This window comes from Carassius gibelio, chromosome B14, assembly GCF_023724105.1.
Source record: "Carassius gibelio isolate Cgi1373 ecotype wild population from Czech Republic chromosome B14, carGib1.2-hapl.c, whole genome shotgun sequence".
In the NCBI taxonomy this organism is placed as follows: Eukaryota; Metazoa; Chordata; class Actinopteri; order Cypriniformes; family Cyprinidae; genus Carassius; species Carassius gibelio.
This window is the reverse complement of record NC_068409.1, coordinates 14,516,189-14,532,021: the sequence shown is the minus strand read 5'-3', so window position 1 is coordinate 14,532,021 and position 15,833 is coordinate 14,516,189. Positions and strand designations below refer to the sequence as shown.

Genomic DNA, 15,833 nt, shown 5'->3' with positions numbered 1-15,833 from the left:
AACCGTCCCTCAGAGAGCAGCTTGGAAGAGAGGGCGGGGTCAGCAGAGCGCATTAACATTTAAAGGAAAATGCTACAAAATGGCTTGTTCTGAAAAGAGCTGTTTTGAGAGGATAGGAAAGGTGTTTTTAAAATTGAGAAGTTTTAACCAAACTACATTACAGACTTTTCATTAACAACCTAAAGAATCATATCAACTTGTGATGAACCCTTTAATTTTCTCCAAAATTGTAGTTCTTTTGTCTCATTTTGCAAGCTTGTATTTGTCTCAAGGGTTCAGAAATGACACACTAACATTTCTTCAATAAAAACAATTAGTTTTTGTAAGGTTTGTGATGTCCACCTTTTTGTTGGAGAAATTATAGAGGCTAGTATTTCTATCGCAAAAAGCTAGCCAAAAATGAAAGCTTAAGTGGATATTTGAATTAAATGAATTAAACGGAACATTGAAACTCTTAAGAGGATATTATGGCAGATGCGGCTGTGATATTATCACCGACATTAAAACACGTTATTAACTTAAATGTTCTCAAAATCCCAAAAAAGATGAACAGGATTATAAAAGTACCTAAAAGTGATGCAAGGGGGACATCTTGGGCTTTTTTATTTTCCTTATCTCGGCACCGGAATACTGTTGTCTTTTCCTGGGCAAAGTTGTTCATCAGTTCTGATCATGTGCAGTGATGTGGGAATGGCGCGCCACTTTTTTCCTCTTTAAGGTTAAAATACTTCCTCACCGCTGACACGGCTTTTCTGTAAGTTAGCTAACTCTCATACTCATGCGACTATAATTGGCTACTACTGTTATCACGTGACAGGCTGTGCGCTTAACTGGATGTCGCAGCAAGGGACATGCTAATATTCAAGCATTTAGGCAATGGTTTAAACTAGATTTTTTTTTTCCATGGTTTGTGTTGGTTTGGGATCGGATCATATTTTTTCTCCCCTCCGATCTAGTGTTCTGGGCCAGTATCTGCACGATACCGATGTCGTTGATCTGACCGGGACATCCCTAATTTAAACTTTGATCATGTAAATATAATGGACACCTTGAGTTAAATGACACAACTTTGAAGGTGTATAACATTAAGAAAAGATATTCAATGTGGTCTCACGATGTAAGGAGGCACTGATTTTTATGCGAGTAATGTAAACAGAGCCATATATATTCTATGTATAAAACTTTTTTTTTTTTTTTTTTTTTTTTTGTGGACTCCTCTCTGAATCTAGCATATGCATTTCCAGTTTATCTGTGTGGGAATATCTACAGACAGTGTGATAAGACCCATGAGACCCATAATCTACCAGAACGAGAAATAAGAATCGGCTCACAAAGAACTTTTGTTCCTCATCCTGAATCTTCTTGACATTTTATCTGCAAATAAGACCTGCAGAAGTTGTCAAAAGTTGTTAGTCAGTTCCTTATTTTGAGCTACAGGAAGAGAGAGTGGTTCCACTCTGCTGCGTACTGTATGTGCTAGGCAGCTTGTATAAGAACAAACTCACCCCTTGGTTGACCCAGTGGTGCCACAGAGGGTTGAAATACCAGCTGCACTGATGGGATGTTACTGCAAGAAAGAACAGCCTCAGGAAGAGGATGGGTACTTGAATGGAAATGACTCTGAAATTATGCAGAGCTGCAAACTATTGATTGACATTTTGATTGTTGCGGGTCAATCTAGTTAGTGTTAGACTTGCTTAAATCAGATGCTATTAAAATGCCTTTGTCGTAACACTCTCATTAGCTGGTGGCAGAAAAATTGGAAACTGGTTTATTTACTGTAGGAAATGCATTGGCCAAATAACAAGTACATAAAAGAAAACGTGGTGATTGTAATAGGTAAATGAATCCTTCTTTGTTCATTTTTATTTATTAGGTGCGGCAACAATTAGCACAAAACTTGTATAGAATGCTATTTATTAGATTATTACAAGGGTTTACTGAATTAAAGGTGGGCTTGAGATTTTTCACTGACCGCTTTAGGAACCCCTGCCCAGGTACAATGGAATCAGATTGGATGAGATTTAGCTACTAAATGTTGTGGCACTTACTGAAGTGCGCCTTGTTCAAAGTGTTGGCATGTATACGTGTTTTTAATGCTTGACTAGTGCTAATGGCACCCTGCTGTTTGAGAGATTCTCAGTATGGTGCTTAAGGGAAAGAGAGCAAGTGGAAGAGCATCGACTGTGGTACTCCTGTAGTCAGTGGGGCATTTTCTGTGACTGTGCTGAGCCCTGTTCACATATACGCTCCACTTGGGTTCTGGATTTCCAACTCCTGGCATAGCTAATTCTCGCACATTACGATAAGGTAGCGTAACTGCAAGCAGTCCCGCTAAACAAATATGAGTGAAACTCCTCAGTAACATTTAATTAAAACGACTTGTCTTAAGTAACAAAGCTACTCTGCAATGTGCTGTGCTTGCTTCACTGTATAGAGGTCACCCTAAAAAATGTTTGCCTTGAAAGACTGGCCGCGATAAACAGATGCAAATAATGTCTGTTTGCAGAGAATGATTGGCGATCTTGAGTAAGGAGGGAGATTTTTGGGTCAAAATGACAATTTACACTCTAACATTCTAAACATCAGCAACAGGCAGTGGGTTTGCTTGCCTCAGCACTCTGGATTTCAGCAGCTTGTGGAGTTTCTGAAAGTGTCAGGAATATTTGCCTCCCTCACTTTCCTGAGGTAACAGCCGCCTGGCAGAACGGTGATTTAATCATCTCTAGGAACCACTCCCTGACGCTGTCAGCCATCATCCTGTGAATTATATGAAATATATTCCCTATGTGGGGAGAAGACCAGATCTCAATTTCAGGCTTTGCTTTTATTTTGACTTAATCGTCTGGGGGGCTTTTTTCTGCTGTATTATTTTATCATTTTATCAAATAATCAGATCAACAGCTGACATCAGGTGTGTGTTAAATTAAAACTATTTGTTTGAGCGAAGGACAACCAAATTTGTTTTGTTCACTGTTCATTTGTTATATGATAAAAAGCAGAATAATTTTTCTGTTGTAGGTAGCTAACCTTGCATGCTCCATCTCAAACAATGAGGAGGGAGTAAAGTTGGTACGGATGGCTGCTTCTCAACTGGAAACACTTTGCCCTCAGGTACGTAGATTTTTTTGCAGATGCGCCTGCAGTATGTCCCTCACTTCACTGTGGCTTTGTCTGCTTTTTAATCTGAGCTCCAATGACTATTCCTTCATCCTGGAGCTTTGAATTTGTGTCTTTCCATCAAAATAAACATGGTTTAATCTCTGTCTTAATCTGAAATGATTGTAAATGTGTTTTTAGAAGGTTGTGTTGCTGGGAGGAAATGGGCTCAGATAATCAATCTGCGTGTGTGTAGATGTGATTTTTGGTTCTTGTAGATCTTAAAGCCGATTAATGGGTTTCTTGTGGTAATTGCAGGTGATTAATGCAGCATTGGCTCTGGCTGCCAAGCCTAACAGCAAAGTGGCCCAGGATAACATGGATTTGTTTAAGGACCAGTGGGAGAAACAGGTGCGAGTGCTTACTGATGCAGTGGATGACATCACTTCCATTGACGACTTCCTCTGCGTGTCTGGTAAGCCCATGTTACAAAGTGTAGAGGTGGACCTTGGCTCTTAAAAGTGATGGTTCACCTTCAAATAACAACCATTACATTTACTCTACCCTTATGATGCTTAGCAGAATTTTCATTTTGCTCTTTTTAAAATTACCATGAAATGGGGTAAAGACCAAAATTGTAATTATTCATGAATATCATTTTATCTGGTGATGGCAAAGTTGAATTTTTAGTGACCTTTACTCCAGTCTTCAGTGTCACATGATCCTTCAGAAATCATTCAGATTTTCTTTATAAGTGTTTTAGACTAGTAGTGTACTTGGACTGACTTAGTAGTTTCTGACAGTAGTCTTTAGCAAGAAGACAACCTCACAGGATGTCATAAAGAACGAGCTTTTTAAACTGAAGAATGATTTCAGCTTACTTCAATCTACTGATATGCTGTTTGGCAGCTGTCCTGTCTGGTCTGTACCAGACCCATAATGGCTTCATGCAGAAGAGGTGAAAAGCCTTTATTCCTACATTTCTATCAGCAATTGGTGACAAGTTACTTCCGATCATGGGCTGCTTAGTGGCCACGTTTAAAGAAGTTCATTAGTTCTCAGGTGCAGACAAAAGCTCTTGAGTGTCAATTCTCTCCTGTGGAATTGACATTCCATCACTAATGTTAAAGACTTACCATCCCCCTGTCAGACGTGGCCTTTAAGAGTTCTTGTTAAGCTGTAGGCTGACTGACTGCCTTCACCTCCTCTCAAGGACAGATTACAGTTTACCATGTTGATTTGCATTTCCCAGTCACCCATTACTAAACTGTCTGAGTGTGTTTAATCTTTTTTCATCCACCCTTGTGGTTCCCGTTAATGTTCTTAAGTCAGGGACAATTTAAACACAGCATGAAGGATGAGGATTTCCTGTCTTCGTGCTTTGCATTGTGGTTTGCATTCTGTGCATTCTCCAGTGTCGTTTCCTTAGTTATTTTAAACATTGCTTCTCTTGTGTATTTTTCTTTTTGCTTTAGAAAATCACATTCTGGAGGATGTTAACAAGTGTGTCATGGCTCTGCAAGAGAAGGATGTCGATGGCCTGGATCGCACCGCTGGAGCCATTCGTGGTAGAGCTGCCCGTGTGGTCCATGTGGTCACATCTGAGATGGACAACTATGAACCTGGGGTCTACACAGAAAAGGTTCTGGAAGCCACCAAGCTTCTCACTAATACAGGTATAAACCAGAACACTATAGACCTGAAATTCCCATAGACATTCCCATATTTTTTGCCATACATATCTATAGCTACAGCCAATTTTTTTTTTATATACAATAAGCCAAAATCTTTTTTTTTTTTTTTTTTTTTGTAGCAGTGGTGGAAAAGGCTATGTATTAACAAACTTTAATAATAAGCAACAAATACTGCCAAAAACTCATAAGCATACTTGCAGACTGCATTTGATTGGCATTATTTGGTGCAGTAATATAAATGTTAATTGACCATTGTCTAACAGCAGATTCGAACAGGATTCATCCAATCCTAACTTGGTCAAAACTCTACATTTGATATTATCTTTGGTGATTGCTCTTGTGTATGTGTGACTGATTTCTATTTAAAATCCATTGTTCCTGTTTAATATCTGAAAAAGCTGCACAGGCATCCAAAAATAGTGCGACTGCCGTCTGGGTCAGAATTTCCTTGTGTGTTTGTAGGGTGTTGGTACAAGACCTGATTTTAAAATAAGAGTAGCTTTATCGACTTCCTCGCGAGATTGCATAACATAGCTGTGGCCAAAAGTGCTGTCTAGATAGGCAGCTACCCAAGTTTGAGACACTGCCTGGGATCAGTATCTGCACTTTAGCTTTATAAGGAAGATAAAGCATAATACTACTATTATACTTTTTTTTTTTTTTTTTTTTTTTTTTTGGGGGTAGATAAAATGTAATTTTACTTCATGTGCGGTAACATAATAGCATTTGGATGCCTTCAGGAAGCTTTTTAAGACTAAAATCTCAGAGATGGTTCGTTCCTCTATGACAAAGCATATGATTTTCTTGTTCATTTGTGGGCTTTCTCTTGGGAAATGCTACGTCACATTTTGTGTACTCAGTACAGCTTTGCACTAAAACAAATAACTCTGTCATACTGACAGAAGAGGATGTTATGTCACTAACGATTGTTTTAACCTCATGCCCTGTAAGCCTCAAGGCTTACCGAAAAACTTTTATTTAATGCAAATTCCAATTATTCACTTTTTTTCCAATGTAAATTTTCCCATTCAATCTGTTCTCCCCAGTGCAGTCCTAAATTGTGAATGAGTATTAATGTAGATGTGTTCAGGGCCTATAGGGAGGGACTATTGTTTTATGACCGGGAGGTGGTGCCTTTCTGGAGGGCCGGCTTCAAGAAGTGGTTGGGCAAGCTGCTATAGATTATGTTGAATCGGTGAATCAGCCAACCAAATTTCATGAAGGTTTGGTTTCAAATGGCCCAGTCTGAATAAATATCCCTAGTGCTTGTTCAGCCCAAAATTTAGCATGAAATGCAGCAGAGATAAGCTGGGAGCAGAAACCATATTGTAGTTATGAAAGCTTTTTGCGATCACCATCTCAATCAGTTTAAAAAAATTTAACAGCCAGTCTGTTTGTTTGGCTTACTGCTTAAAAACTTCTAATTTGGTTCATTAAGCACAAAGCTCTAAATGTGGTCTCCAGGCCGGATGGTATTCATTTGTGTTGCACACAGGCGTTGTCATTTAAATATCCTCTGGGATTAAACTGGTAAATGCAATCCACAAAACACATAGGAAACGGCCCTCAAAATGTGTGGCTTTGAGGTATTGCTGCCACCTGTCTTGTGATAGATTCATTTAAGGGTGCCTCTGGATTAAGTGTACTCATCTGCCGTTCTCCCAGTCAAGTAAAGCCTGATTAAAAGTTGCCTTGAGCAGTCATTAAAACCCAGCAACACATCCATCGTGAATTTCTGCTATTACTCAACTTTGTTTCAGGCGTTCCAAGTTCGATTTGGAGGGGGTGGGGTTGGGGTTGATTCAATTCAAGTTTGAATGATATATTTCTACAGGCGCAATGTCTTGATTGAATTGTACTTTCAGCTCAACTTTTCTTTCCCCTCTTGGTTTGCTGTGTTTCTGACCTTGCTGTCTGTCCTTTCTGTGTGTATTTACAGTGATGCCACGTTTCACCGAGCAGATAGAGGCAGCCGTGGAGGCTCTCAGTGCCAACCCAGGTCAGCCAGTGGATGAGAACGAGTTCATTGATGCCTCGCGTCTGGTATACGATGGTGTGAGGGACATCAGGAAGGCTGTGCTTATGATCAGGGTGAGCAGAAACCTTAAAATGGAAAAAAGTTTATCTTCCAAATTGTATAATGTTTGCCTATAAAAGTTCTCATCCTCAGGTCATTTTGACCCCTGTACTGCTTTCATTCTCACTTGAAACACTTGTTAGGTAGTAGGCAGAACATGTAAGCGGTTGTTTATCATAAAACAAAAGGGCAGATTAACATTACAAAAAAAAAGCACCAATTAAGTATATCAAAACACGTTGGAAGAAGAGGGAAGGGTTAATTAGTGGTGTGCGTGAGAGAGGGAAAAAACCCCGAAGCCTGGTGTGCATGTATGTGGCGCTTTATTAGAAACTAATTGTGAATTTGTTTTGGGCAAATGGTAACCTAATTGAACAGATTTCCCTCTCCATGTGCACTATTACCAGAGCTGTAGTTGTCTGAGGGTTAATGGTCTTTCCCTGAGCTGAAATGTAACATTGGACAGATGGTTGCTAGCTTGCAGTGAAGCGTTAGCTAACAGTCTGACAATAAGCAGACAATAGTCCGCTCTTGCCGCGCAGGGAAACGGACAGACCGTTAACTCCACTTCACCGGAACAACTAGGTTAAAGGCATTAATTGAGACAAATATAGTCTTTCGTAGTTCCAGACTAACGAGTTTTCAATTAATTGCGAAGATAATGTACACTGAATTTGAATAATTGGCTTGTGAGGAAGTGTGTTGGAATGTATTAGCGCCTTTAGTTAAAGCAAATAGTGCGGTCACGACCCGGATAATGAAGCCAGAATAGCATTCGGTTAAAAGGCCTCCAGGAATTGGGCTGCACACACACACACTCATATATTTGATTATATATTGATTATGATCGCGACATTTCTTAACTGGTTAACTGTTAAGAAGTTAACTGGTTGATGCAGAAGAAACTATCTAACTTGTTCCAAAATGTTCACTTAATAACAGCGGGTTTAAATTAGAATAAACACACAATTAGATCAGGGATCCTTTACGCTTTATTTGCAGTATAATATGCAATAGATTTTTTTAGAAAGGGGATTTAATTAGTATTTTCCCCTTTATTTTTCAAATCCTAGGAGAGCTGTAGGGCCTCATTCATTTTCCATTCCAGACATCCTTCTCTAGTTATCTAGATTGATTCAATGGTTACAACAAAATGCCTTTTGGCAGACAGGATCTATTTGTTTGCTGTTGGTTTAACACGAGTGTTGAACATGCCCTGATGCTGAAATGCTTTATGCCTGGATTGGGTCGAAAGGAGAGGCGTGATCTTTGCTATCTTGTTTTGTTCCTTTCCAACTGTATAGTATTTTTAAACGCTTCAGGGCCCTTGTTCTGAGACGACTCGTCCGAACCGATAAGTAAACTGCCCAAAGGTCTGGCGATCGCTGGGGTTTGTTAGAGACCACTGTTTTAATACATCCTGCAGACATTGAGATAGCAAAAAAAAAAAAAAAAAGGACTTTCATGTTAGACTTTCGAGTTGCCCTCCCTCCACACGCATGCCTTGTCAAGCTCATACGTTTAGACAGAGCTTGAGCGCTAGCCAATCAGCCAACACTAGTGCCCAGTGGGCATCAACATCTCCGCTGCACAGGAAATCCTCGATCGGAAGAGACAAGTGTGTGGCTTAGGCTACTTAAGATGGACAGAGTCTTTAACCTCAGTAAGTACTGCACTCATAGTCCTTGCCGGCCGGCCGTCACCTAATATTTGACAGGCAGGCAGCCCTCGAAGACTCTGTTGAGGGGATGACACTGGTACTAATGGCCCTTCCGTAGCACAGATCCTCATAGCTGCTGAGCGGTTACTGTAGCCTGCAAAGGCACCTCACCTTACCTACACTGCTTCAGGCATCTTAGACTGTTTATTCAAATGCCTGCTCACTAACCGCCCTAGTTTATAGATGTGATGCATTTTCTTGGATGGCAAGGTAGATATTTTTAAGCTGTCTGTGGTTCCATCACTCGGCACACAGTGGCCATACACTTGCGACTGGGGTTGTGCAAAATTTAGAATTCCCAGAATTGGCTTCCTTTTGTAGTTTATTGGTTGGAATGTAAACTTAATGGGTGGCATCCCACAGGAAGTTGAATTGAGGAATTTACGAAATGAATTTCAAGAGAGCTAATGCATTCTTGGAAATGGAGTGTTATAATAAGATGATTGACAACGTTAATGTGTTTAATGTTATTATATATATACATATATATTAGGGGTGTAACGGCTCTCAAAATTCACGGTTCGATACGATACACTGGTGTCACGGTTCGGTACGTTTTAGATACAGCAAAATGAAAAAATTGGCAGATAAATTTCCTTGATTTGTAAAAAAAAATTATTAAAACTAACAAAGTATGTTTTTTTTTTTGTTTTTTTTTACATTGAACAATGATGGAGCTATTCTTTACCCATCTTCTGTGGTGTTTTGTTAGCAGCATACTGTATAAAACAAAAACAGCTCCTTGAAATGAAAATGTTATATTGTTGTAGTAGTTATGAACAAATACAAAGATGTAACTTTTTATACGGAACTCTATAACTTTATATTGAGTGTTTTTACTCAATTGGTTCTCTATAGGGCCTATGTTTTTTGGAACACAAACGGTTCAATACGAATACGCGTATCGTTACACCCCATATATATACAAGTCGCACTGGATTATAAGTCGCATTTATTTAGAACCAAGAAAAAACTATACCATCTACAGCCGCTAGAGGGTCCTCCCCTATGAAAAAAGTGTTATTGCATTTATTTGATCAAAATAGAATAAAGTTCAACTGAGGAAAATGTATTTGAAAGCATACTCACAACCCTGCAAGCGACAAGTTTTAATTTGAGATTTTAGCGCCGTTACTCTAAAATCCAAATTTTTACAACAGTCTGAATCTCTAGATACAGCCAAAACACTGGTATGAGATGAGCCTGGGCACTTCTAAAGTATCGTCCACATCTTGACTGGGTTTGTTTGGGTGTATGTTGTTTTGATGTCATCTTCAGCAGGCAGAGTTTTGAGATGCTTGAGGTGTCTATTATTGGAGCAGATGCATTGTGAGCCAGTCAAAATCTCCTCATAAATGGATTGTACAGACAGTCGGATAAGCACAACTTGCAGCACTGGCGAAATACATCCGTATCTTCTCACATCTCGTCCTTTCTCCTATCAAGCTGAAATGCGTTTTCTTGTCAGTGAGGGCTCTTCCCATCGTGCCACCCCTCCCCATTCTCCACCTTTTCCCTCTGCAAACAGGTCCCTCTGCTCGCAAGTGAATACTAATAGAGCAGTAGAGTTATAAAAGGCATGTTTGGCATTCAGTGCAGGGATTAGAGAGAAAGATATTTAGTTCAGTTCAATACAGGGAAAATGGGGTTTAACCGCTGCATTGGTGCATCCGGATCATTCCGTTTCTCTTTACAGCAGACCAGTAGAAACATTTCACTGCTAAAACTTCTGCCAGTACATTTTTGCTTAAAATGTATAGGTAGGTTATTTATGCTTAGAGTGCTTGCTAAGGAAAGTATCACTATTATCATTATTATAATTTGAGGTTGGAGCTTATTAAAATTACTTAGGCCAAGTTTTAAACTTAAACACATCACTTTTTGCTGCATTGAAGGAAGTACTCTGACCTATCCAGGGAATAGAATATTATTAGAAATGGACCTTGAAACCACATAGCAATGTTAAAAACTGCTCTGATCACTTAAAAGGACAATTTCCCCCCAAAATGAAAATTGTCATTAATTACTCGCCCACATTTTGTTACAAACCTGTAAGACCTTCGTTCATCTTCTGAACAAGATATTAAGATATCTTTGAATTCTGAGAGCTCTCTGACCCTCTCATAGACCGCAAGGATCCTAACATGATCGAGGCTCAGAAACCTAGCAAGGACATCGTTAAAATCCATGTGACATCAGTGGTTCAACCATAATTTTACAAGGCTAAAAATACTTTTTGTGCGCAAAGAAAACAAATAATATTCAACAATTCGTCGCCTCTACATCACCCTGTTGCACCATTTTGGAGTGCATTATATATTTAAATAACGTATGCTGTTCTGTGTCAGCAGCTTCGTACGTGGATACATTGTTTGATCTGAATGTAAACAATGTATCAGTGTACATACGCTCTAAAATGGCACTATGGGGTAATGCGGAGGAGATTAATTGAATATATTATTTTTGTTTTCTTTACGCACCAAGTATTCTCGTAGCTCCGTAAAATTACAGTTTAACCACTGATGTCACATGGATTATTTTAACAATGTTCTTGCTACATTTCTGAGCCTAGATCATGATAGGATCTTTGCTGTCTATGGGAGAGTCAGAGACCTCTCAAAATTCATCAAACTTAATTTGTGTTCCAAAGATGAGAAGGGTTTTAAAGAATTTGAAACAACTTATCTAAGCAAACTTTCCAGACAAGGATAGCAAAGCGCATAGCAAAAATTTACTAGCTCATTTAAATACCAGATGTCATCACTATTTGCTAACAGTATACCAAGCCATTGGTAGAACAGTAGACAAAGGTATTTCATGCTACTTTTTAACCCAATGAAAAATAACTTTGCTGTGAGTATATCAGGGCCCTAAGCTTTTGCTGCAGTCCTGAAGTGACTTGAGCTTGCTAATGCTTTTCTATATTCTATTATATCCCCCACAGACCCCAGAGGAACTGGATGACTCTGACTTTGAGACGGAAGACTTTGATTCTCGTAGCAGGACCAGCGTGCAGACAGAAGATGATCAGCTCATCGCCGGACAGAGCGCACGGGTGAGAGTTGGGGCTTTTGTACTCCACAGCTTTGGTTTTATGGTCGGCCTGTTTATGGTGCCCCTAAGGGATGTCAAAAGGTGTTCAACTCGATCCTACGATTACAAGACTGTAAGGTTCCTTTGTGGATATTTGTATGGAATCTGTCCAGGGACCTAGTTATTTTCCATCTTTTTCAATGCTTCTATAATAAAACTTTATCACAGTCTATTTCAAGACAGTAGACAGCGTTGTGAGGTGCTAAACACTCTATTCACAGGTCAGATGTGCAGCATCACGGCCAAATCCACCTTTGCTTCACTGTTGAGCTCCAATAGCATAGAAACTATTCTGTACTGATTTCGTGTCAACAGCGCTCCTGATGTTGCCACCAGCGAAACAGACATCAAACCTCGCCCCCTCTCTACCTCCAGTCCTCCCCTCTCTCTTCACATCCTCCTCTGTTGCCTTGGTAATGATTATGAAAATCCATCCCTACATAGCTGGAAGGAACAGTGAATATATTTTTTTATTATTATTTTGTTATTAGTTTAAATATATTCTCTAGTCCACAGCTGTGGGGATGGTAGACACTGCCGATGATTGGCATCCTGTTTTCCTTTTTAAATTCAGCATTGTGAGAGAGAGGCAACGGGAACCAAGTTGTTTTTGGGGATCTTGTTAGTAGGGGTGGTGAAAAAAATCGATTATTGATTAATCGCGAGTATGTTATGGACGAGTATGAATCGATTATTACATTTTCAAAAATCGATTTTTTTTTTTTTTTTTGCATTATTTTATTTTGTAAAAAAAATTATACCGGGAGTTGAACGTCACGAACGCGCCCAGTTCCAGTTAGCAAGCAGCCAGAACAGGTGTGTAAAATGGAAAAACCAGGAGCGAGCAACCAACCGAACCACCCAGCTCCATCTGGGCTCAAAGCAAGCGTGTGGATTTATTTTGGTTTTCATGGCAGGAGCTCTAACCCTCTTGGCGCCATGGTCGAGTTTACTCGACAAGATGCGGCACTGAATAAAACGGCCGATTTTGTCAAATAGGGTGTCAAATTTCACGCGACCTCCCCTGCACCAGATAGCAGACATGTAATACTTAATCTCTGACTCAAAAAAACGTAATGCTCCTTAACAAAATCTTCGAGAGCGCATTGAATCAGTGCGAAAAAAAAGCGGAGCTAGTGTGAGAGTGAGCCATTTTATTTGACCAATGTTGTCAACGTCAGCGAGTATTGGCATTAGATTATTATTATTATCATTATTATTTTTATTATTATCTAATGGCATCAATAAAGCTTCAATAAACCCTCAATGAAGTGTTGGGACTTCTATTCGCGGACACTGATTCTGAAGGGGAATATCTGTATCCAGAAGATGAATGTGATATTGAAAGTGAAAGTACACCAAGCACAAACGGTGAATCCTTTGCCCAATGTAAATGGTCCTTTGCCAAATGTCAGAGGTGTGAACAATGTTTGCAGGGGTCGGAGTGTTCATTGCGAAATTAGCAGGCGTGTTAGTGTTGCGGGGACGAAGCGGGAGATTTTTTCCGCGCTAGACATGTATATTTGTCTTCTGACCGCACCTCTCCGCAATCGCGGCGACAGTATTGTAGTGAAGACTTTGTCTAATGCCAGTGGGTATGTTAAACGAGGTCGAAGTATTCATAGGACAGTTAGGAGGCAAGGTGGGGAGTCGCAATGACCCTGACAGTAGTCCGAGCTGTGCACACTCGGCGCGTGCGCGAGGCAGATCTGGCCGCGCTGCTCATAGCAGAAGCAGAGGCGATGTGACACGGGGCATAGATTTTGAACTAAAAAGGTCTTGTCTACTTGTGTTTGTGTGTCATATGAATAATATATATGTGCCCCATACATGGAATCAGAGTGCCTGCTGCATGTAGTAAACTGAAAATCCCAACCGCTACATGCATTCGGTTTGTTTCTACCATTTATTAGTAATGATTTACACAGTTTGTTTACTACTTACTGTTGTGAAATGGAAAATCAATAATCGTTAATCGAGAATCGTTAATAATCGAAAATCGACTGTAATCGAATCGGGACTTCAATAATCGTAATCGAATCGAATCGGGAAATCAGACAGATTAACCACCCCTACTTGTTAGTAAGAGTGCTAACTTTTCCTGTGCGCACTTGTTCAGAGTTCCTTGTGTGACAGCACAAATGAAAAGCAATATGTGGCCCAAGTTTTTTTTTTTTTTTTTAATTGATTTTAAAATGTGAGATTTTTTTTGTCAATAAGAATTGTTCCTGGTCGTGTAAGGCTGTCATCTATTCATATTTACATCCGCTGTGCCATCCGCTTATTCTTTGTTTCCCAAGCTTGCACGAATATAATTACAGACCTCTCACCCTACTTTTTTATAGTGAAGTGAGCATGTTGATGAAAAATAAAAAATAAATTCCGCTCTAATCGTCTAGGGGATGGCAGAAGACTTTAAGAGCTCAAGACTTGAACAGAAAGCTGTTGTTAAAGATAAAACCACTGCAGAAGACTTATATTTTCCACTGAACCTTGTTGCTGGGGAAGCGAGAAGTATTTTTGTTTAGAGTTGTAGAAAACAGGGCAGTGGAGGTTGTGCTTGAGTGAGAATGTGATTATATAAGTATGTAATCACTGTCCAGCCTCCTGTTCCACCTCCCCAGGGGCTTTTGATTTAGTCCCCAGCTCCAGTGGGAATCCCAGTCACTAAGTTAATGCACTGATGTGTGCCACGTGTGTGCAGGTGCTCCAGATTTAAAGAGAAAATTTGATTTATGAGGCTGAAAATGTCAATTCTTTGTGAGAACTTGTCAAAGGTTTTACAATTAAAACAGTTTTTGTTTTCTTTTTAATCAATCAATGTTCGGCATGTCCTAACCAGGTGTGACGCAGCATATATCAGCGACAAATAATTTTAGACACTCGTACATTGATATGCGTAAACTAAAACTTTTTTGTATACACTACTGTGTTTGGGGCAGTTTTGTTTTTTTTAAATGCTCACCAAGGCTGAATTCATTTGATAAAATACAGTAAAAACAGAAATATTGTAAAATTACATAATGAACATAAAACAACTTATTTTTATATATTTCTTTTTAATACTTTTAACATGTAATTTATTCCTATGATGCCACAGCTGAATTTTCAGCAGCCATTACTCCAACAACTCAGAAATAATAGTAATATTCTGAATTGGTGTTTAATAGGGGTGTAACGGTACGTGTATTCTTACCGGACCGTTTCGGTACAGGGCTTTCGGTACGGTGCACGTGTGTAGCGAATGACCGAATGCAATATTTTGTTTGGGGAACATAGGTACATTTTCGTGTTTCCAAACGAACATATTAAGTGGCGAAAGTCTCCGCATTCAGCGCAAATCCCGCCCTGCAGCTGATTCTAAGGCCGGTGACACACTGGCTGCGTAGCGTGAGTTTCTGCTGTGTGCATTTTCTGTGTCTTTACACACCAGAATTGTGACTGGCGCGCTGCTGCTACTGTAGGTGACCTAGAGGGAGACCGCCGAAGCGCCGACAGACCAGGCTCTTGTCTTAATTCCAATCGGTCCAACGCAATAACGAAATCTGAGCAGGTCTAAAAACTGAAACTGTTGATGCTGCACATTACACTTTGGAAAAGTTATATATTTTAAATATGAGCAGGCCAACAAGCTGGGATTGGTAATGCTGCACTGTAATCATAGTTATTTATTTATATTTTTCATTATTTTATTATATGATATTGGTTTGAGACTGAGAGTATTTTATTTAGTGGAGAACTTTGCAGCAGTATTTTATTTCTTATTATTTTTTTTATTATAAATTATATTTTATTATTCATTTTATTAAAAAGTATAAAAAAGTGTAAACAACTTGTTAAAGTTTATAGTAATAAACAACCTGCAGTTTAATGTTTGCATTTCTTTCCCTTACTGTACCGAAAATGAACCGAACCGTGACTTTAAAACCAAGGTACGTACCGAACCGTGATTTTTGCGTACCGTTACACCCCTAGTGTTTAAGGATAATTTCTTATTAATGTTGAAAACGGTTGTGCTGCCCCCATAACTTTTGAACAGAAAATATGTGTCTGACCACTGAGTTTTGACGGTTGGCATTGAGCGCGATGCCTCATCGATCCAAAAATGCCCTTGTTCCTATCAAGGTTGCATTACAGTTGGCATGTGTGT

General features: G+C 39.4%; 1 protein-coding gene across 1 annotated transcript in view; it reads left to right on the top strand.

Moving 5' to 3' along the window:
• Positions 1-15,833, top strand: part of LOC127971064 (catenin alpha-1) — a 95,539-nt gene that overhangs the window by 59,019 nt on the left and 20,687 nt on the right. The window contains exons 10-14 of the mRNA XM_052573821.1: positions 3,022-3,114; positions 3,418-3,574; positions 4,575-4,775; positions 6,733-6,884; positions 11,535-11,645. Of these exons, the coding sequence (XP_052429781.1) occupies positions 3,022-3,114; positions 3,418-3,574; positions 4,575-4,775; positions 6,733-6,884; positions 11,535-11,645 (714 nt within the window). The remainder of the gene's footprint in view (positions 1-3,021; positions 3,115-3,417; positions 3,575-4,574; positions 4,776-6,732; positions 6,885-11,534; positions 11,646-15,833) is intronic.